Below are 24,708 nucleotides of genomic sequence, written 5' to 3'. Positions count from 1 at the left end.
ATGTGATTTCGCAATTAAAGTATACTATTAAGATGTGCCCCCCAAAATGCATTTGAAGACATTTTCTTTTAAAGACATTTTGTCTTCAACTTTTCAGTATGAGATTTTTCTTTAAGCCCCAAAGTCAGTTTGGAGAAAGCAGTATGTTAACATTTGAAAGTCCTGGTTCCAATCAGATTTCTCTTTTTTATTAATAGGACAAAAATTGCTCAGGATATTGAGAGACTAATTCATCAAAATGATATCATAGACAAAGTTATGTATGACCTGGATAACCCAAAGTAAGTGTGTGAATTTAGAAATTCTTAGTTGCTTTTCACCTTGCTTTTTTAAAAATTCATCATCAAATTTTAACATTGTGGTTTTAAAAGATATGAATATATATCTACTATGTATTGGACTAAATATTATTATGTTCCTATATATCTGCATGGATAATTGAGTATTGATTATAGTGGTGATTCTTGGTAATTTGGTGAAATGCGATTATATGCTATCCTTCTGCTATTTTCTCTTAGCTACATATTTTTAACTAGTAATAGTCCAGTTATTAGAGATATACCAAATTGCTACTTGTACAGTGATTATTACTATTAAATAACATTAGTAAATTTAAGTATCTTAATAATAAGTAAAACAAATTAAATATTTTAAGTATGAAAATTGAAGGTATTGGAATTTATTTTTGTTTTTGCTATTCAGAGTCATTGCTTCCTTGGAATGAAAAGTTGACAAGTCTTAAGTGATGAATTCTTTTCCCCCTATTTTGGTTTATGAGAAAACTACTGTATAAACTGCTGCAGCTAATTTCTTGGATCCGAATATGTTAAAATATGTACAATATATATATGCTTATATATGTTGCATATATTATGTCTAATGTATTTGTGAAAACATTTTGATTAAAATGGATACATATGCAATAGTGCATGTTATTATATATATATAGAGTTCAATTTGACTAACATTTATTATACACCTACTGTGTATGAGACACTGTGGATATTATAAACATGTATATGGGTATATTTGTATATGTGGATAGGGATATATCCATAGGAAAGGAATAAATACTGTATTAATTGTATTAACACATTCCATAAGTAAGGTTAATTTTTAAAATTGCATTTCAGTTTATTTATTAGATAACAGTGGAATAGCGTATGTTTGATTTATGTTTTGACCTAAAGATCAGTATTTTGAAGGGTAGCAGTTCTTTATTAGGTTAAAAAGTCTTAGTTAAACTAATAAATTAGTTGTCCCTCACAATTAAACTTCAGAAAGAGTGCTCACTAATATATTTGTCTTGTGTTACAGATTTTAGCCTGTTTTTCCCCCTCTGATATGTCTATTCTAAGTAAAAAAAAAAAAGATGGTTCTTTAAAAATAAAACATTTATTTATTTATCTGTATAAATTGATTTTTCATATTTTCATATTTCATATCTTATTTTATCTTTTAAAGTTACACTGTACCAGAAGAAGGAGAAAGTTTGAAATTTAATTCCAGATTTGAATCTGGAAATCTACGGAAAGTTATTCAAATAAGAAAGTAAGTCTTTTTCTAATTCCTCATTTAATATATACCCAGGAATTTTTCCTATTTTCAACAGATTTATTTTTCTTTGTTTATCATCAGAAACGAGTATGATCTTATACTGAACTCAGATATAAATAGCAATCATTATCATCAGTGGTTTTACTTTGAAGTCAGTGGAATGCGGACAGGTATTGCTTATCGGTTTAATATCATCAACTGTGAAAAATCAAACAGTCAGTTTAATTATGGTAAGACAGTTTTCTATCCCTTTTATGATGTTTAAATGGATTTTATGCTATTTGTAACAAAGGATGTAATTTTAAAAATTATCAATATCTTCTACAAATCAAGTGTAATGTGTTTATTTAGGATGCTATTTTTGTCCATAAAATACATTTTTTTAATGTGTAAAATTGGAATTAGCATCAATTTTATTATTATTTATATGAAGGACTCATGATTTCATTTTACTTTATAGAACTTTATAGATTACATTTTTAAGAACTTGAGTAACCAATAAATAAGAAGAGGCAATACAACACAATAACTAGAAGATAAGACTTGTAATAGAAGGACCTGGGTTCAAATTCCTGTAGTTAGTCCATAAAATTATTCCCCAAAGTAGTAGTATTTTAGAGACCCTTCTTAATTTGATATATTCAATAAATTCCTTTTGTTATGAAGGAAGTTGTAGGTTTAATGAAATTGTCACTAGATGGTAGAGTGAAGAGTGTGTCAGACTTAGAGCCAGGAAAACCTGAGTTCAAATTTTGTTTCAAATACTTTGCAGCGAGGGACTCTGGGCAAATTCTTTAATGAATATCAGCCTCAGCTTTTTCATCTGTGAAATAGGAATACTAATAGCAGTTACCTCACAAGGTTGTATAGATCAAATGAGATAATATATGTAATGCTCTTTGCCAACCTAAAAGGACTATTTAAGTGTTTGCTGTTATCATTATTTGTGCAAAGCTTTTTGAAATTTATGGTGTATATTGATTCACTGTTCAGATTCAGTTCCAGAAAAAAAAAATCAGAATGATAGCAAGAAATCCAGCTCTCTAGAAGTTCAAGCCTGTTAAAATCTGTAGTATAGGGGAATTATGAGCACCTAAGTGGTTCAGTGAATAAAATGCTGGGCCTGGAGTCAGAAAGACCTGAATTCAAATCTAGCCTTAGACTCTTAGTAGGTGTTTGATCCTAGGCAAGTCACTTAACCTTGTTTGCCTCAGTTTCTTTATAAATTGAACTAGTGGAGGAAATGACAAAACAGTCCACTATCTTTGCCCAAAAAACCCCCAAATAGGGTCATGAAAAATAAGACATGACTGAAATGATTAAGTAATAATGAAAGCAAGTTTCAGCAATTTACTATTGCTTATTACTATTTGCAGTGAAAGTTTTTGGGAAAATAAATCCGGTTCAGATTTCCTTCTGCTCCTTGTGTGTTCTTTGATAGGTTATTTTTCCTGCTTGGTCTTTAGTATTCTCCTCTATGACATGATGGGGTTGAACTGAATTTATTCTGAAATTCTTTTTAATCTTCAACTTACCATCCTTTCATCCTTATCAAGCTCAAAATTGATGATAGTTTTATTTAAGCTTCTAAAGTTTTATATTTGAAAAAGTTAAATAGGCAAGTTTTAAATAATGGTAGTAGCATGTAGCATTGTTTTATGTTTGTTTCCTCCTCCTCCTCTCTTCTTCTTCTTCTTCCTTCTTCTTCTTCCTTCTTCTTCTTCTTCTTCTTCTTCTTCTTCTTCTTCTTCTTCTTCTTCTTCTTCTTCTTCTTCTTCTTCTTCTTCTTCTTCTTCTTCTTCTTCTTCTTCTTCTTCTTCTTCTCATTCTTCTTCTTCTTCTTCTTCTTCTTCTCATTCTTCTTCTTCTTCTTCTTCTTCTTCTTCTTCTTCTTCTTCTCATTCTTCTTCTTCTTCTCCTTCTTCTTCTTCTTCTTCTTCTTCTTCTTCTTCTTCTTCTTCTCATTCTTCTTCTTATTCTTCTTCTCATTCTTCTTCTTCTTCTTCTTCTTCTTCTTCTTCTTCTTCTTCTTCTTCTTCTTCTTCTTCTTCTTCTCATTCTTCTTCTTCTTCTTCTCCTTCTTCTTCTTCTTCTTCTCCTCCTTCTTCTTCTTCTTCTTCTTCTTCTTCTTCTTCTCCTTCTTCTTCTTCTTCTTCTTCTTCTTCTTCTTCTTCTTCTTCTTCTTCTTCTTCTTCTTCTTCTTCTTCTTCTTCTTCTTCTTCTTCTTCTTCTTCTCATTCTTCTTCTCCTTTCTTCTCCTTTCTTTTTCTCCTTCTTCTTTTCTTCTTCTTTTTTTTTTTTTGAAAAGGGTATTTATTCAGTTGGCATAGTTATAGTTATTTAAATTTTTCTCTCTCCTGGGGATATCCTCTCTTACAAGCACATGCAAAATTCTGGAGAAAGTGTATGCTAAGTTAGTGGGGAGGGAACTAACAGTATCATATTTCAAGTAGTATTAAAAACTGCTGAAAACAAGTAAAAATTTTAAGGAGATATTTCTGAAAATCAGAATATTCATGAGGAGAAAATATGAAAATGCTTTCTTATTTGTGAGATATTTAAAATGTTACAAAGAAAATGAGAAACTAAACTAAGATTAGGAAAAAACCTTTAGCAAAATTCATTTTCTTAATGTAATAGTTTTAGAAAGAACTTTTAGAAATAATATATTATTTAATATGCTTACTTCAGCCAATAAATTTTTTCTATCAGATTTAAAAATATATTGACAAAGTTTATTTTCCAAAGTTTTGATGATAATTTTCTGTTTTTTAAAATATTTGTTTTTATTCAAGGAACTTTACTTTAAGGAATGTGTTAATATTAATATTTGTGCCTTGTTTTTTCCATCAATTTATGTTGAAATTAACTTACAAAAATGATATTTTAGATTTAGTGTTTAGTTACAATATTTATCATACAGAAAATTTTTCTATACAATATAATAGAAACCACCAAACCAAAGAAATAAAAAATATATAAAAATTAAAGAAAATGAGTTGTATTTTTTTCCAAAAAATTACTCCCCAAAATTGAAAGTTTGGGGCAGCTAGATGGTGCAGTGGATAGAGCACCAATCCAGAAGTTAGGATGACTTGAATTCAATTCTAGCCTCAGACACTTAACACTTACTAGCTGTGTGTCCCTGGGCAAGTCACTTAACCCCAATTGCCTTGCTCCCCCTCAAAAGTTAACCCAAAGATTGAATTTTGTAAAAAAAAATTCCTATTCATTTCTAGTTAGCTTAGACATATTATTCCTTTTAAAAATAAAACTTTTAAAAAAAGAATTAGCAACAATTGAATTAATTTGATTAATCTTTGCTGTGTGGACATTTTTATGAGAAAAATATCAAAATATCTCAATTTTACAGGGTGAACACATGATATTTTAAAAGCAGATTTTTAAAATCAGCATCTAATAATTTAAAACTTTCATATACTGATAGTTACATTATGAGTAAGTAGTATTTTTCTAACAAAATAATTATCTTAATATGAAATTATTCTTACAATGTTGTGAAATATATTTGAGGGTACATTTCTTTTGAATTCTTTATTTTGAAGTGCTAAATGCCACTGAGTGTTTTCATTATTTTAATTCATTGTTACTTTTTAAATTCATTGTTACTTTCTGTAATCATCCAAAACTCCTGCTATGTTTGTATAATTATATACACATAAACATATTTAAATAGTACATATTTACATATATATTACCATACTATGGACTTATAATACATATATACACACATGTTTTATATATATATATATACATATATTATATATATATATATATTCTTTGCATAATGGTTGGTTCCTTCTGTGTTCCATATTTAGACAAGTAAACATCTACTTATATACTTATCTCTTATTGCTGAAGTATGCTATGGCAGCCTATTTTTCTTAACCATCACTACATCTGGAGTCTTCCAATTATGATTCTTTTCAGTATGATTATTTATTAATACATCAATTTCTTCCTACGATATTTGTGACTCAGAATATTTTTGCTAAATTTCAACTTGTTTGGTTTAGAATTGGGGAAAACTTTTAAAAAGCTGTGATAAGAATTTGTGATTTGGATATCATCTTGTAATTTTACAAAGGGCTCATTGACATGACATTTTTTTTATATTTTGTTAATGTATCAGAGTAGTTTACTTAAAAATAATCTTTTATATACTAACTTTCTTTGAGCTTCTAGCTTCAGAAACATTTTACATATAGCATTTGATAAAAATGTTATGAGAAGCTAATAAATATTTAATTTGTTTTTAAGTGAAATATAAATGTAATCACCTTACCTTTAATTATTTATATTTTTAAGCTATGAAAATAATGTTTTCTGTCTGTAAATTTTAGAGTGTTTTTTTTTTTTTTCTTAATGTGTAGTTTTCCTTTCCTTCTTTGAAGGTATGCAACCCCTTATGTATTCAGTTCAGGAGGCATTACATGCCAGACCATGGTGGATTCGTGTGGGTACTGACATTTGTTATTACAAGTAAGTATTCTAAGAGTGAAATTGTTGAATTAATGTTTTTGTTTACTACCTAATAAGGTTAAAGGAAAAAAAAAACTGGATTCTCTTTCAACGTAAGTGTATAAATCAAAATCTCTAAATGTTTTTCAAAGGAAGATCTTAGTACTCATCCTTTTAAGCAACCAAGTTTGTTATTTTTTTCAGTAAGCTTCAGAGTTGAAGAGCTGAAATGAGAAATTCAAGAAGTATTATATAATGCTTTGGTACTATGATGTTATGTTTAATTTTTCTTTCCATGGCATTCATAAATTTATATATGCATTTATTTCACCTTTTTGTTTTGGAAAGATTTTGTTTTTTTTTTTAAATAATATTTTTACATGTTAATTATTTTGTTATTCAACAGTTGCATGATATTTTAACCTGGGTTCAAATGTTAAACTTTTATTTTAACCTTGATCCGACTTCTGATACATAAATTTATAGTTATATCTATTTAAGAGCTCTTATGGCATTCTTTCTTTTGAATCACTTATACATTGAATTGTAGCCTTGTATACTGGCTCATAATATTAATTGGGTTTATTCCTGAACTTTTTTCTTACCCAGTTTTCTTAAACAGCCTGGCAGCATAGTGGGCAGAGCTAGACTTGTTAAGAGTCCTGAGCTGACAATTATTGATCGTATGACCTTGGGAAAGTCACTTAGCCTCTCTGAGCCTTTGTTTTCTCATTTCTAAAATAAGGAGTTTGGATACTTTGGAGTCTTTCTGCCAATACAAACTCAGGAACTAGTTTTAAAACACTTTTCACACAAATAATGGATATAAACAATTGGAAAAATATCAGTTGATTTTGGATAGATCAATCCAATATAATAAAAATGACAGTCCTATCTAAAGTACTTATTTAGTGCTGTACCAATCAAATTATCAAGTGCTTATCTGATAGAGCTAAAAAAATAACATAATTCATTTGAAACAACAAAAAGTCAATAATACCAAAAAAAATAATTTAAAAATGCAAAGGAGAGTGACCTAGCAAACCAGATTGTAAACTATGTTATAAAGCAGTAATCATCAAAAGTATTTGGTATTGTCTAAGAAATAAGAGTGGTGGATCAATGAATAAGACTTGATACCCAAGACATAGTCAATGACCATAATGACCTAGGGTCTGATAAACCCAAAGACCCCAGTTTCTGGGAACTCATTATATCACAAAAACTGCTGAGAAAACTGGAAAACAATAGGGCACAAACTCAGTATAGCTCAGCCCTCACACTGTATACCAAGATAAGGTTAGAATGAATGCATGATTTAGATAAAGGGTGATATCATGATCAAATTTAGAAGAGCAAGAAATATTCTACTCATCACTTCTATGGGAGGAGGAGGTGGAAGAATTCATGACCAGACAAGAGATAGAGAACATTACAAAATAGATAATTTTGATTATATTAAATCAAAAAGTTTTTGTACAAACAAATCCAGTGCAACCAAGAAGAAAAGCAAAAACTTGGGAAATAATCTTTACAGCAAGTATCTCTGATAGAGGGCTCATTTCTCAAATATATTGAAAACTGAGTCAAATTTATAATAATACAAGCCATTTCCCAATTGATAAAATGGTCAAAAGATATGAATAGGTAGTTTTTAGATGAAGAAATCAAAGCTATTTATAAGCACATGAAGAAATGCTCTAGAAATTCTCTAAATCAGTTTTGATTAGAAAAATACAAATTAAAACTCTGAGATACCACTTCACATCTATCAGATTGTCTAATATGACAAAAAAAGAAGGTAATAAATGTTGGAGAGGAAATGGGAAAATTGGGACATTATTGTATTGTTGGTGTGATTGTGAACTGATTCAACTGTTTTAGAGAACAATTTGGAACTATGCCTACAGGGCAACCAAATTGTATACTCTGATTCAGCAATACCACTACTAGGCCTCTCTTTTAAAAAAATTTTCTTTGGGATACAGACCTAGTATGCATTGTATATCTTTGGGCATAATTTTATTTGTTTTCCAGAAAGGTTGGATCAGTTTATAACTCCACCAACAGAGTTTTAGTGTCCCAATTTTCTCATATCTTCTCCAACATTTTTAATAGTTATTTTCTGTCATATTATGTTTAATAAGTGTGTTCTGTAACCAAGAGTGATTTAGATTACATTTTCATATGACTACAGATAATTCTGATTTCTTCTTAAAACTCCCTGTTCATATCCTTTGACCATTTATCAATTGGAGAATGATTTATAGTCTTATAAATTTGATTCAGTTCTCTCTATATTTGTGTATTGAGGCCTCTATCAGAGAAATTTGCTAAAAATTTTTTTCACAAGATTACTGTATATTTCCCTCCCTTTCATTTTCCCTTTGTTTATCCTTCTCTCTCTCTCTCTCCTTTTAATAACCCTGTACTTCCTCAAAAGTGTTTTGCTTATGACCTATATATCTTTTAGTCTGCCCTACCCTCAATCACTTCCCTCCTTCTCTTATCTTTCCCTGTAGGGTAAGATAGATTTTTACACCCAACTGATAGTGTATGTTATTTTATACTCTTTGAGTCAATTCTGATGAGAGTAAGGTTCGAGTGTTGAATGCCTTGTCCCTCCTCCCCATCTTCTCCTGTACCATATAAGCTTTTTTGTGTGAAATTATTACTCTATTCTTCCGTTACTTTTCCTCTTCTCCCAGTGCATCCTTTTTTCTCCCCTCTTAACTTCATTTTTTAGATATCATCCCATCATAGTCAACCCAAACCCATGCCCTCTCTATATATGCTCTTTCTAATTGATACAATAATGATAAAGATTTTAGTAGTTGCAAGTATCATGTTCCTATGTAGGAATGCAAACATTTTAACCTTATTGAATCCCTTAAGATTTTTCTCTTTCTACTTACCTTTTTATGCTTCTTTTGAGTCTGGTATTTGAAAATCAAATCTTCTATCCAGCTCTTGAAAAGTCACCCATTTCATTAAATGTCCATTTCCTTCCAAAGGGTTATACTCATTTTTACTTAGTAGGTGATTTTTGTTGTAATGCTAGCTTCTTTGCCTTCCAAAATATCATGATCTAAGTCCTTTGATCCTTCAGTGTAGAAGCTGCTAAATCTTATGTTATCATGACTTTGGCTCCATGATATTTAATTTGTTTCTTTCTGGTTGCTTGCAATATTTTCTTCTTGACCTGGGAGTTCTCAAATTTGGTTATAGTATTCCTGGGAGTTTTCATTTCAGGATCTTTGTGATGGCTCAGTACTGTAGTCCACAAGTTAAATTGGTGAAATAAACTTGGAATAAGATATTTGTATACTTGTAGGCAGGATTTGAAAATTGTGTCCCAATTTCCTTTGAAAAGTACATCTACTGGTTACATCTGTCAGCAGATTTGAGAGCCCTTAATGTTAACATATGGGACAAGACTTATCACAAAGTATTTATCTTTTTGTACCAGAAAATGAAATTTTTCTAGCATTAAAAAACTCACATTTGTAAAAATAAAGAGTGGTCCTCCTTGTTACTTGGCACTTACCACCTTGATGCCTCCTATCTTGATGGCTCTGCCAGATAATAACCTTTCAGTGAATTACTTGTAGGTTGTAGCTATTGTAGGAGCATTCTAGATTTAAGTTAGCTGTAGCTTTACTCATTATATTTACTCAATTACATATTATATTGCTTATCTTTTTCCTACATCTTGACTCTTTAACAAGCATAATGGTATAAAAGAGAAGGTACTTGATTTGGCCTAAAGAAGACCTGGGTTTATTATATATTGCTTTTGATATTTCCTATCTGGGTGAACATGGGCAAGTCAGTAAACCTCTTTGAGCCTCAATTTTCTTGTTTGTAAAATAAGGGGCTTAGACTAGATTGATTATGACATTATGATCCCTCTCAATGTAAACTTCAGGGGAACAGGGACTATATTATAATTTGTTTCTTAGTTTAAACATGATTTAAGTATAATCAATAGATCCTTGTTAAATAAATGAAAATTATAAATTGGAAACTAACTTGAAATTATTATAGTGATGCTTAGAAGAAATATTGTTATGGATTTTAAAGATAATAGTAAAATATTTCAGGCATCCATGTTTTCAGTGATATAGGTACTTTACATCAGAGATGTAAAAGAGATACTAATAATCCTCTTAGTGCTATGGTTGCAAAAATTCTTTGTCTAGTCTGCCACCAAGTTTCTCTGGCTTTAGCTAAAGTTGTCAGTAGTTAATAGACATATATAGTCCATTTCTGGACTTACATTTTAGAGTCTTTCCACCTTAATGAGAGTTTTCTTTTCACTTCATTGAATCATTGGAGTCTGACCTTAATAAAGATTAGAACTCACATATATTCTTAAAATCATTTCCCCTCACAATTATCCTATCACATAGTAGGGTATATTTTATTTTTTTTTTCCATTTTCAAGATGAGAAACATGAATCTCAAAAGTTGTGACCTGCCTTTGGTCCCTCCGCTATTAAGAAGTAGAACTCAAATATGATTTCCTGATTCTAAATTTATTGCTGTATTCACTACCTCATGTTGTTATATTTTAGAATATTACAGAAATCGCTGTCTCTGATCTTTGTCAGTATAGAAGCATATAAACATGCTTTTTAAAAGAAAAGTTAGTTTTGAAATTTTGAAGAATAAATTGTTTTACTTAATAGTATTTTATTTTGTTCCATTTGCTTGGAAAGATCGTATTTAACACTTTGTAAGATTTTGAGTTCCAAATTTGAAAATAAATTGACAAAGATGTTTCAATTGCATTTGGAATCTGATTGTGAAAGAATAAACACACTTTTTATTAAAAAACATTATTGCTAACATATAAAGATGAAGAATCTAGAAAAGTACTATATGAAAATGCCTGCCACTATCATGTAGCAATATTTGATGTGTATGGACTATTGTTCTTTGTACTGAATTTTATTTTATTTAAGACAAAGTAAGAAATTATTTTTTCAAATAAGATGGCTCCAATAAAGTGGTCTAAGAAATTTTGAATGATATTTCAATATATAATTCACTTCAGATAAATGTTATTCACTTTTTGGTGCTTTTCTCTTGCAGAAATCATTTCTCTAGAAGTTCAGTTGCTGCTGGTGGACAAAAAGGAAAATCCTATTATACGATTACATTCACTGTCACTTTCCCACATAAGGATGACGTTTGCTATTTTGCTTATCATTATCCGTATACATACTCAACTTTACAGGTGAACTAATCTGTGAATTACATTATATTTATTACTAATTATACAAAGGACATATAACTCAATATTGGTTTTCTTTTAATCATCTTAATGAATAAGGAACAAGCCAGAACTGATTATTTAGCAAATAATTGGGCAGGAAGAGGAGGGGGAAAGGAAATAAGGGTGTTAGCAAATAATATAATTATTTCATTTTTTTTTTTCATAGAAAAAAAATCAATATAATCAATATTCTAGCTAGGGAATCAGGATTCTTCATAATTTGATACCAACTTTTCTTTTCTTTTTCTATTTTTCCTTTTCAGAAACCCTATGCAGGAATTTTTATTGCTCCATTTTATCTAAAACCCATTTCATGATTTTCTACTTCTATAGATTTAAATTGTTTTATCTTTTGTGTGGCATATACCCATTTCCTCTTGTCCCCACTCCAGATTCTGTCTTTTCAATTCTTACCCATTTTTAAGGCTCAAATGTAGTTCCATCTTATGAAGCTTTTCTTAATTTATCCCACAAATTAAAAATTCCCTTTTTTGGAACTACTGTGGCTCTTTTCATTGCCACATTCTTCTTTGTGTTATAGTTATCTAAGTATATTTATTTCTTCTATACTTTTATAGATCTGTGATCTCATTGATATGTATGTTTCCTCTACTGATACAGATTGCAATCCCCCATGCCTATGCCTCTCAGTAGAATAGTTATCCATATCTCTCTATAGAGCAGGAGGTCTACCCAACAAATTTGAGCCTTTCACTGGGTTTCTTGGCATTGCCTAGAGACCAGTGTAGCACATAAGTGCCCATCTGTTTATTCCTCACTTTTGCTACGTGAGTGGCCTGTCTTCTTTCTTTTCCTTTTTAAAAAAATATGTTTCTCTGATAACATTTTTTATGATACTTCTAGTTCTTTGTTTATGAATAGATCAGATTGGAATTGTTAAATGAGCATCATAAATAAATAATGTTTCTTATTAAATATTAAATTAAATTTATTAAAATATGATTAATTTTACTTTTTATTATATTTTTGGGTGCTCACTATCTCTTTTCTCATAGAAAGTATATGTGATATATAGGTAAGGCTTCTGTATGGTCTATAAGTCTTCTGACTTCTTCTGAATTACCCAAATTTTTTCCCCTCTTCAATGCCTACCTTGCTTACCTTTGTATTGAAGTCCCTATGAAAAACAAAATGTCTGATTTAATTTGCTTTACAAAATAAAATCCTTCTTAAAATTTCTATTTCTTCATCCTCTAACAGATGTTGATACATAAATTAATTATTTTCACACTGTTATTTCTACAAATTCTCATCATGAGCTTGGATAGCAAGGTTACCATATGTCTTGTAAAATGATGTTTCTTCTTAACCCTGGATGCAACCTTAAAATAAACTTTGCCAATTCTTTCCTTTCCAAGGAAAAACTGAGAGCCATATATTCATTTAGCTTCAGTTATCTTTTTACTTATGGTTTCATTTTTAATGAGGTGATCAAATTAATATGATTCCATTCTTTAATTTGTATGTCTACTCAGTCATTGGATAAGAATCTCACATTGTGTCCCAGCAGCTAAATTTAAGTTTATAGATTCTTTGAAAATCTGTTATGCTTAGCATTTCTGTAGAAGAAAGAATATTATATAAGAATGAGAATGATTTTGTATTTTTCTTTGTTTCATTCGTTGCCATGGCCAAAGGATTAATTGCCAAGGAGCTAGTTCACTGGTGTTGAGCCTAATATTCAGAAAATTGACTTTGTGTGTTGCTAGGACTATGAATCTTTTAGAATGTCAGATCCTGCCAAAATTTGTACAGTTAATTCTTCCATAATGCTTCTTTTGAAAATGTGAATTTGTTTCATGAGATTCATATATTAGAGAACAATTTGAGCAAATATGAACTTCGTTTTTGCTTATGCATGATTTCATCCTTAAAAAATTGTTACTCAGCTAAACTGAGCCATGTAGGAATATACAAGATGTATGCATCTCAAACATCTCTGCCAATTACTTCCATTTTAGCATGTATGTTTCTCTACATGGTTGTGTTTTATTAGTCTTTGGCATATGTGAACTTTTCTATATGAAAAAAAACCAAAACATTCCTTCAAAATCCCAAACATCTTAGGATGTCTAAGTGTTCTGTTTCAAAAAATGTCAACCAATTCCTGTAAAAGAAAAACTTGTAAATATTGATTAGAAGTTTAAAATTATAAAGTGTTTTGAAAGAAATGAGAAAGTATGTGATTCCTCAGCATAAAAGATATCTATATTTTGGACCATCAGAGACAACACTGCAAAAAAATAAAAGAAAAATTTATGACTTAAAGTGTTGTGACCCTAACCCCATTTTCCTATAAACCCTGTCGCTTTTATTGTGCAATTTTGCATAATGAGAGAATTTTTAGCATAGTATATGCTGTTATAGTTGAACTAAATGTGCTCTTCTGACATAGCCATAATTTGGTGTTTCTTGCAAACTGTAATGAGGTATCAGATTAGGACTCTGTGTGTACTAACCTCCCTATCTGACTATAAATTCTGTTAAAGCAAAATATTTCATATTTATTGTATTCTGTTTGTGTGAGTCTTGATTGGCTACTCAAATTTTCAGTGCTTCAGGCAATTCTTCATGATAATAACTTCCAGAAAAGGTGCCAATCTGCTTTAGTGGAAGTAGTTTATTTTTTACCATGTGCTTCCTACACTTTACAAGTCCATTTCTCCCCAAACAAACCCAAACAAACAAAAACCCCTACTCTTACCATCTAGAAAGTATTGTGGGTGGAAATGTTAGGCCCAAGTTTATTCCATAATTATTTTTGAGTTTTAAAATATCTTCATAGTGTCACAAAACAAAAATTTATATTTCATTAATTTTTATCTGCTAGCCAGCTGAAATAATTTTTACTGAGATAGCAAATATCAGATTATGCAAGTGATTTGACTATCAAAGATATTTGAGGATAAGTGATTTTGTTTCCAGAGTAGAATGGTTATGTGTTTTGAACATGACTTGCCTACTGAAGAATGTTCTGAAGGGAATTGTTTTTAACTTATAAGGAATCGAGGTCCATATTGGTAGATATATGAAATATTAAATTCTCATTTGGACAAATTCTAAAGTAAATGTGTTGCCATCCACCTACAGTGATATAAAATCCTGAATGCTTTACTTTCTGTATAGCATAAGGGAGATTTACAAAGGACTTTATGCTGTGCTTTTCAAATATTTTTGTTATCAAGATGCATCTTCAAAAATTGGAATCATCACACAATCCTCAGCAAATCTATTTTCGACAAGATGTGTTATGTGAAACTCTGTCTGGAAACAGCTGTCCTTTATTGACTATAACTGCTATGCCAGAGTCCAATTATTATGAAAATATCTGTCAATTTAGTAAGTATATAAATTGCTTTATACAAAACACAGATATGTTTCCTGGTTGTCTTGGCTACAATTTTTCCTTTAGAAATAAAGTAGTAAACTAATTACATTTAAAAGTACAACACGCCTTTATAATGAATGAGAGTTCATTCGGTATTGCTTTTGGTGTTTAATAATTTATATTAAGAAAATTATCAAATATGGTAGCACAGTTAGATGCCTATGTTTACAACTATTCCTTGACTACTTTCAAATTTTTGGAAATGTCTCATTTTTATATTCTAGATAGATAGAAAGAACATAAAAATGAGATTGCATATATATATATATATAGCCTAGATGTGTGTGAGTTTATGTATGTATGTTTGTGTGTATCTGTGGTATGTGTGTATGTTTTGTGTGTGTGTAATGTGTGTGTGTGTGTGTGTGTGTGTTTGTGTGTGTGTGTGTAAAAGAGGGGAATCTACATGGGAAAAATACTAATCCTGGAGGAAGAGGGCCTGAGATTAAACAACCTTGGCTCTATTCCTTACTTCCTGTGTGACTTGGCAAAAGTCACTTATTCTCCTGATGCTTCAATTCTCTCATCTCTAAGATCAAGGATATGGATTTGAGGGTTTCTGATCCTGTGATATGATCTATGATCCTATGATAATAGAGCATGTATATACATGTACACACATACTTTATTAGACTCCCTTGAAAATATTTTTACAAAGAGAAAAAATATGAAAAGGTTCATTTATATGGTGACCTTGATATGAGTGAAAATATGGAAGGATGAGCTAAGTTTTGTATAGGACTGATTGTCAAAAAAATGTAAAAATAGGGTTATTTGGAAATTGTTTCAAAATATGATAGATTTTTAACCTTAATGCCTATAAAACAGATATAAATATATGCTTCCTTCTGATCCCTTTGGCTTTTTTGAAAATAATAAGAGGAAAATATAACTATTCAGGTTCCTCCAACAGTTGCTTATTTATAAGATGGTATTATATATTCATTTCAAATATGATAAAATATAATAAAATTAAGTCTAGTCATAAATGAATTATTCAGTAATGATTACTGTTTTCTTTTATTATGTCATCTTATATTTGGGCCCTTGTTAAGTAAATAAACTTCTAAAATCATTTAAAAACAGTATTTTTATTTTAAACTTGTAACTTTTCACTTTAACATGAATTTTGTATTTAGGAAATCGCCCTTATATTTTCTTATCTGCTCGAGTACATCCTGGAGAAACTAATTCAAGCTGGGTTATGAAAGGAACTTTGGAATATCTCATGAGTAATAACCCTACCGCTCAGAGCTTGCGTGAATCTTATATTTTTAAAATTGTCCCTATGCTAAACCCAGATGGTGTCATTAATGGAAAGTAAGTTAAAACTACTACTACAAATATCTTACTGTTATGATTTTTAATGATTTATTGATAATGATATGTCAGTGATCAAATTACTTTGGAAAATTGAATGAAGCACATCAGTTTTTGCCCCCATATAAAGCAAGTTTTCATGTGGAAATATTCAAGATTAATTTTAAATTAGTTATATATTATTTTTATGATTCTGAATGAAAAAAGTTATTCTTTTTGACTTTGATTATCAGATTTGAGATGCTATATTCCTTGAATCAAGACAGTAGATTGTGTAAACACAGCAAGATCATCCAGTGATCTAGTCTGAGACTAGAATTCAAAAAATAATTGGTTTATAATATTATAATTTGGTATATAGTTTCCTACATATAGAGGCTCTTATCTTACTCAAGCATTGCTTTCGTTGTTTTGGAGATTGAACAATTTGTTCCTTTAGGGAAAATAAATCCATATTTTTTTCTCTTTAATTTAAAGAGAAGAATATTAGCATATCTCTAGTTGTAGAATCTTCTGGAGATGATTTCCATACTGCTTAGTAGATTAACTCTACTGTAAATTATTTCTGATATAAAGGAATGACAATTATTTAATTTTTTTATTTGGAATTTTAAAAGAGATCATTTTTTTAAAAGGCAGGGGTTCTGAGAGGTCATTTGTAGACAAAGTCATAAAAGTTTTTTCTAATTGATGAATTTGTTGCCACAAATCTTTCTCCATTTTTGTTTTGAAGTGAATTGGTAGGTTGGGAGACCATGTTAATTCTTCTAATGTGGAAACAACTTGAATATTTTTCGTATTTTTTAGTGTCATGGAATTGTGGCATATAATACAGGAGTGCAGGGAGAAATAATTAGTCTGATAGTGAATTATAATCCTGTTTATGGTTATCCATTGCTAATTATTTGTTTAACAACTCTGTCTTCTTTAATTATTTGTACCCAATAGGAAATTAGAATAGCTATTATTTTTATATAGCATTTTATAGTCTTACAAAATTATTTTGTATGTATCTTTTGATACTCATTCCAACTCTAAGGATCAACAAGGTGGTAGGTATTGGTCTTATTTGATAGAATAGGAGACAAAGGCTCAGAGCCCAAGAACCTAATTTAAATTTTAATCATGAGGTTATTTTAATACTGTTAGAACATATATTAATTTTTGAAAAATAAGAAAATTCTGACTTATCTCACTTTAGTGGAAGTTAGAATTTTATATATTCTAATTTAGACATCCATGCACATTTGAATATATATATATATATTTTTTTTGAATATAAAAATAACTTAAATGTATTGAGTAATGGTTTTGGTGACAAGTTGCTTTCTTTGTGTATATATTTGTGTTTGGGTAGCCACCGTTGTTCTTTAAGTGGAGAAGATTTGAACCGGCAGTGGCAAAGTCCAAACCCAGATTTGCATCCAACAATTTACCATGCTAAAGGTCTGCTTCAATATATGGCTGCAATCAAACGTTTACCCTTGGTAAGTGTCAGCTTTTGTTTTTAGGCTGCTTAGTCAAGGAGATGAATATATAAATCCATAGTAATATTTCAAGATCAAGGAACATTTATTAGGCACCTACTGTGTGCAGGGAACTATGGCATGTATTGGTCACATAAGGGAAAACATAAAAAAACCAGATCTAATAATTTTTAAGTTATTTTACTAATAAAGTGCTTAATAAATATTACATCATTTCTCCATAAGCAATGACTTAGAGATGATTTCATTATTTTTTAATAAACATATTGACATCTCTAAATAATTAAAAAAAAAACACCCAATACACTATACTATAGCACTTTATCATTTCTCTTCCTGAGTCTTACTTTCCTCATCTCTAAATGAACAATTTGAATAGGATGGTTTTTAAGATCTCTTTTAGTTCGGTGATCCTACTATTCATAAATTTTTTAATCAGACTGTCTTAATTAGACAATTTTGTATTTCTGTAATTTCTTACAATTTTAGTTCAAAAGTGATGTTTGTGGGTTTTAAAAATATTTACCATTTGACAGGTCTTTACTTTTTACTTCCATTCATTCTTCAACTTTTACTTGTAGAAATTTTAATGACATTTATGAGTTGCTATATTTCAGGGCATTTGATTCCCTGTGTAACCATCACTGTAATAACGTAAGCATCATTTAAATTCTTAAAATCTTAAATTCCTCAGAAAATAGAATCATTATTATAGTTGTGCTAAGAATTCTCATACACACAAATGAAGAAATTTTTGTTCAGTATTCAGTTTGTTAAAATTTCCAGGAAAGTTATAACCAGAGTCGTATATGTGTAATGTGAGATTGTATATTGGACTGTTTGCTTGTGTGTATATGTATTTGTATGCATATGTGTGTTACTTTTCTTTCTTTTGAGCTTATCTGTCTTTTAAATTAAATATTTCCCTTTTGCTAAAAGTTTAGCTTATTTAAGCTGCTTTTGGAAAAGATAGAAAAGAATCACATAAAGTATCCACCAACTTGTAAGCCTGCTCTTTACTTTTTCATTATTAAAATGCTCATCTTATAATTTTTATAATTATTTTTCACAACTGATTTCTGACTGAAATCTGACTGAAAATTTCATAGCTGAAATTAGTGACTAACTAATTAAAACTCCAGCAACTTTTTAAGGTAACAGTAGTTACATTTTATAAACCACAATTGCAATAGAATTGAAAAGAGAAAAATATTAAATATTATATTACAGGTCAAAAATCTGAGCAGTAAAACATGTGGTTTGGGTTGCAGAATATTGCCAGGTATTGACTTTACCAGAGGTTGGTCTTTTTTTAATCTGTGTGTTACTTCCTGAAATGTTTTTCTTTATGTTAAATTATAGCTCTAATGAAATTAAGTGGCTTAGAAATATAATTCTAGAGTAGGTTTGAAGATACTTATCTGTACTTTGATAGTGTTTAAAACCTGAGATTTAATATATTCTGAATATTATGTTGTCTCTTGTAGGTTTATTGTGATTATCATGGTCACTCTCGAAAGAAAAATGTATTTATGTATGGCTGCAGCATCAAGGAGACTGTGTGGCATACTAATGATAATGCTGCCTCTTGTGATGTGGTTGAAGATTTGGGATACAGGGTGAGTTCTATAAAGTTGGTGTATTCTCTGCTTTGCAGAAAAGCCTATAATTTCATTCTTCTTTTTCTCTTCTCTTTCCTTCTTCCTTTTTCTTTAACTCATCCACCCCTTCCTCCTCCTCTCTCCTAGAACATGAGCAAAAGAGGAATCATTTAAGGATCAAGTAATATTATACATGTAAATAGCTACTCAGTGAAGATTTTTAAAATAAGTTTAAAAATGAAATAGAAGTTGTAGACTATGTGAAAATACAGATGTGGCTTAGGATAACAGCATAAGACAAAAACCCCCTACCCTAAAAATGAGTTGTTATAATGTCCAGGCTCAGAGTCAGGATCAGTCAAAGTCCTTGGTCTTTAGGAGGAGAAGTGAAGGAGGCAGGCAAGCTGCCACAAGGCTCGTCTAAGATGGATCCTGGAGTCTGAAGCCTGAAATCTTCCCTGTTGAGTGTGCTGCAACAGAGAGACTCTGACTTTCCCTCAAACCCTCCAATTCTTCCCTATGATTGCCTTACAACATCATATTCAGCAGGTGCCAATCGTGAGGAGAGCCATCCCATCACCATGTCATTTAAGTATATGTTTATAGAACCATTATCTCACATTGAATAGGTACTTAGCCTTAAGTACTCTGCTGTTCTGGATTCAAGTACACTTTTTCAGAGTTCCAGCCCTCTACAGCTGGTCAACATTGGAAAGGTATACAAACTTATGTTCTAGATTTTCCTGATTAAATTAGATTTATATAAATATATGCCATGGAGATAGCTTCTCCTGGTCATGTTATTCCAGATCCATTGAATCTTAATTATGTAGATTTAAGAAGTTATTATTCCTAGTTATCTAAGGGGACATTATTGTCCAGGCTTCCCAGAAAGAAATCTTTTATTATCCACGTTCCTCACTGCTCCCCTGTCAATTTACCATGTAGGTCTTTCTTCAGTCCTCTGAAAAAATAAAAAAAATTACTTGTAGGGACAAATAAAGAAACATAATAAAGAAATAAAGATACCATTCAGAAATTTAAAGGGATATCATTCACTAATTTGTAGGGCAGGGACAACATAAATTCTTTTTGAACTTTGGAAATAACAAACTTGTTCTGTAGAATGTACTTTTGGTTTTAGGTGTTTGAGAAAGTTTTAAGTTTCTAGTTTTCCATGCCTGAGGAAGTCATCAGGCTCCTATTAACATAGAGTGAGACTTTAGTGTTTTGTTATAGCCTCCTTCATATGTAAAATGTAGTAGTTGCTTAATAAGTTTTTATTAAATGAACTAGGCTTTTATGATCTCAATCCTCAACCTGACATTGAGGATTCTCCATAATTTGGTTTCTACCTACACTTCCAGTCTTATTTCATATTGTTCCCTTATTCATCTCCTTTCTAATCAATCTCAGTTCTCTCTCTATAATAGGCCATCTCTTCTCTCTGTATTGTGCTGGAATACATTCTTTCCTCATTGCTACTTTATAGAATTCTAAGTGTCCTTTAAATTAGGAGCATTTTAATCTAGAATACATAGACCCTTTTGTGTGTATAGAACTTGGATGGAAAAAAATTACATCCTTATTTCAATATTTGCTTTGTAAAGCTATGTATTTTCCTTTGTTTACAAAGGCTTCCTTTGTAAAGCTATGTATTTTATCTTAAGCATTTAAAACCATTATTCTGAGAAGGGGTCCATAGACTTCATCAGACTATATAAGATTCCTGTTATAAAAAAAAAAAAAAGAAAAGTAAAGCAAAAATCATACATAAGACTTACATAAGACTTTTCCTGACATCCCCTTTGGGCATTTGGTAGTGCTTTTGCCTTCTTAAAATTAACTTGTGCATGCTTTTTATTTACATATATTTATATCATCTCTTACCAGTGGAATATAAATGCTTTAAAGACCAAAACAGTTTCATTTTTGCTTTTGAATCCCCAGTGACTACTAAAGTGTCTTATACACAGTAGATGCTAAATAAATGTTTATTGGATTGAATCAAGTGTATAATTGCTAAGAAGCATTGGGGAGATATTTCTGAAAGGGGGAACTTAATAGTACTCCTTACCTATTCTAAGATGTTATTTTTCCATTAGTTCCCCAGCATTTTGTCTGTATGGATTAGCAATATACATCAATGTGTCTTCCACATCTTCATTCTCAACCTTTGCCAGAGCCTGTGCAGCAGATAGGACTCAAACAAAATGAAGAATCATGAGGAAAGAAAAGTGACTTGCAAATAAATATTTAAAACCAGAAACTGGAAATTCTCTCACTAGTAGAAACTCTTGTATTGATTTCAGTTACTTATTTTTTGTTTAAGGGTGGTAAAGATGAAAAGTAGACTATAATATTAGTTTTTTGTTTGATGTATTCTAAAAGTTAAACTTCATTTACTCTTTAATTTTTCTAAAATTAATAGAGTTGTATAATTATTTTATGTAGCAATATTATTTTGCTATGGCATCTGGTAAAACTTAAGTTGAAAATTGCTTCTTATTTGTATAGTGCTTTTTATATATTATTTAATGACAATTACCTTATTAACATCATCTCTGATATTGAAATTATAAGCTGGTTTGAATTAGAAACTTTGTCTATGGAATTCCTAAAATTGACATCACGGTGAGTCACCACAACCACAATTTGAAAAGGAAGGGGAACCTGGAAAGAGCTTTGGCCTCAAGACTTGGCCCTGCCATGTATATACAAACTCTGTGACCATGGGCAAAATGGGGAAAATAATGCCTTCTCTTTCCTACCTCATTGGAGTGTTAGGAGACAAGTATTTTATAGAGTTAAGCTGTTATTGTTTGAGCAGCTACTGAGTATTATCTACAGAAAATCTAAAATTCTTAGTGAGCTATGGGGTATGTAGGACCTATAACAATCATAATTTAATTTAATTTTAAAAAATACTAATTTTTTCTCAGACCTTGCCTAAGATATTGAGCCATATTGCCCCTGCATTCTGTATGAGCAGCTGCAGCTTTGTAGTGGAAAAGTCTAAACAATCTACAGCCCGTGTTGTTGTATGGAGGGAAATAGGAGTACAGAGAAGCTATACCATGGAGAGCACGTTGTGTGGCTGTGATCAAGGAAAATATAAGGTAAACTTTTCTGGTGAAATCAAAGGCTTCCTTATTGAAAGTTTTCTTTTTAAAGTAGTAAAACAGTTGAAAAGATCATTCTTGTTCTAGAATGTTCTTTTTTTCTTTTTAAAACAAATCCTGTTTCCTCTCCAAAAACACACTATATATAGGTGATTAATTCAGATAAAGCTAATAAATCTGTAAATCTAGTTCTGCCTTTAGGATAATATTCTTGTGGTTACCTTGTAATTTCATTACTATCTTAGTTATTTTAACTTTGGTTTGGGGTTTTAAGACTAACTTTTTAGTTGCTAATTAGTAATTTATGATGCATAGTCTTCTTTTTAAAATAGAAATGTTTTTGATATTTTTTGTTTGTAGAAGAGCAATTTTTCCTTGTGTTCTCTTTTCCTTCTCAGAAAACAATCTTTAAAATTTAAGACATTTTCTAAAAAGAAAAAAAGAGAAGGAAATTGATCAATATATTGAAAAATCAGAAAATATATGCAGTATTTCCCTCATGTCTACCCTCCTCTTTGCAAAGAAATGTGAGAAGTTGTCTTCTCAGATCTCTTCTTTGGCACCATAGTGTTACTTTACAGATTTATTTTGGTTTGTTTTGTGATAATTGTTTTCTTCATTTACATTGTTGTAGTCACTTGGGGGGTATTGTTTTCTTGACTCTGCTTACTTCAGTCTACATCACTCATGTTAGTCTTTCCCTGCTCTCTTTTCATCATTTTCATTATTTCTTACAGCACAGTAATACTCCATTGCATTCATGGTACCACGTTTTGTTTAGCCATACCTCAATTAATGGAAATATACTTTGTTTCCAATTCTTTGCTAATAGAAAAAAATGATCCTATAAATATTTTGTTGTGTATGCAGCCTTTTTATCAGTGGCCTCCTTGGGGCACATGCTTAGCAAAGGAATCTATAGGTCTAACGATTTGAACAGTTAGGCACTTTATTTCCTTAATTCCAAATGACTTTCTACAATGTTCATGCTAATTCACAGTTCCCACTAACGATAAATTAGTGTGCTTCTTTTTCTACAACAGAGATGGGTTGTTTTATAACAATCTGCGGGCTGTTTTATAAGGCCTGTGAAATCATTTGGTCTGGTTCTGCCAAGTCAACTATAGGCAATGATGTGTTCAAAGCGAGGTACATCAACCTCCTGCTGTTTGAGTTTTTAAGTTGATAATTTTGTATGGCCTTCGAATGATGTATAAATATGGCTCTTGGTTTAAAAAAAAAAAAAAAAGGTTCCCCATCCCTGCTTGTTAGCATCAAATATTCCCATCTTCAGTCTCATCTTTGTCCGTTTGTCAACTTTAGAGTTGCAGTGCAGATATTTTAAAATTAGTATTTTAGACCTATTTCTCTCTCTTTTTTTAATTTTTAATTTTTTAGACATTTCTCTTAAAATTTTTTATATCTTTAATAATGCCAAACACTTATCTGAAAAACTTGATAGTAATGTTTCCCTCCATTCCTTTATGGTATAATCTCTGAGATTTAAAATTTGCTATTTTGCAATTTTAAATTTTTGTAGATTATGGTATAAAATTTTGACCTAGGCTGTATTTTTTGCCATATTGATTTTGAGATAAGCAGTACATTTTCCCTGAAAACCTTTTTTTATTGTCTTCATACATTAGATGTAGAAATAGAATTCTGATTAGAATTCTAGTATTTTAGAATTGGAAGGCAACTTACAAATCTAGTCCAATTCCCTCATCTTTTAGATGAAGAAATATGCTTATGGAAGAGGTAAGATAATTTACTATATAATTCTTGTTGTACAAGTCTAAAAATGTGTTAATGAAGCCAAAATAATCATTATTAGTCTATGATAAATTGTAAAGCATGTAAAGATTTTGAAGTGAAATTCATACTTTCAAGGCTTGTTAGGTGAGAATTTAGTGGAAGAGTAGGAATTAGAATCCAAGACTTCTGACTTAATCAAGAATTTTTGCCATTCTATTATTTTGCCTCTGGTCTCTCTGTACTATAATATAAATGTTAGTTAGTATTTATAGTAATATATGTGTATGTACACACAAAAATACTAATATAGTCATATATATATATTATCTTTATTAACTATCTAGCTCTCAATGAATGTGTTGCTTTAAGGTTTTATTTTTTGATGATAATAAAGTGTTTACCACTATCATCAGGGTCATCTTGCTTTGATAATCCCATTGTGTATTTTCTGATTGTTATCATACTTTCCCATTTGAAGTAAGGACATTTAAAATTAGAGATATTTAAGATACATGACAAAAGTAATTTTTAAAAGTTCAAAATCATATCAAATATATAAATATGAAAATTTTATAGAACATTTGATGAACAATTAGAAAACCTAGATATTTACATTCCTTGCTTTGTTTTTGAAAGATCATAGTATGTTGTAGAAATTATTTTGTTGACTCTTTTTTTCCCACAGGGAAATGGG

General features: G+C 30.3%; 1 protein-coding gene across 9 annotated transcripts in view; it reads left to right on the top strand.

Moving 5' to 3' along the window:
- Positions 1 to 24,708, top strand: part of AGTPBP1 (ATP/GTP binding carboxypeptidase 1) — a 192,685-nt gene that overhangs the window by 101,286 nt on the left and 66,691 nt on the right. For all 9 annotated transcript variants that reach the window (XM_074280197.1, XM_074280199.1, XM_074280194.1 and 6 more), the window contains 10 exons: positions 198 to 281; positions 1,465 to 1,551; positions 1,639 to 1,787; positions 5,973 to 6,060; positions 11,137 to 11,281; positions 14,527 to 14,680; positions 15,869 to 16,049; positions 17,407 to 17,536; positions 19,024 to 19,155; positions 22,080 to 22,256. In XM_074280197.1, the coding sequence (XP_074136298.1) occupies positions 198 to 281; positions 1,465 to 1,551; positions 1,639 to 1,787; positions 5,973 to 6,060; positions 11,137 to 11,281; positions 14,527 to 14,680; positions 15,869 to 16,049; positions 17,407 to 17,536; positions 19,024 to 19,155; positions 22,080 to 22,256 (1,327 nt within the window). The remainder of the gene's footprint in view (positions 1 to 197; positions 282 to 1,464; positions 1,552 to 1,638; positions 1,788 to 5,972; positions 6,061 to 11,136; positions 11,282 to 14,526; positions 14,681 to 15,868; positions 16,050 to 17,406; positions 17,537 to 19,023; positions 19,156 to 22,079; positions 22,257 to 24,708) is intronic.

Source organism: Sminthopsis crassicaudata, chromosome 1 (genome assembly GCF_048593235.1).
Source record: "Sminthopsis crassicaudata isolate SCR6 chromosome 1, ASM4859323v1, whole genome shotgun sequence".
Classification (NCBI taxonomy): domain Eukaryota; kingdom Metazoa; phylum Chordata; class Mammalia; order Dasyuromorphia; family Dasyuridae; genus Sminthopsis; species Sminthopsis crassicaudata.
This window is presented reverse-complemented; position numbering and strand designations above follow the sequence as displayed.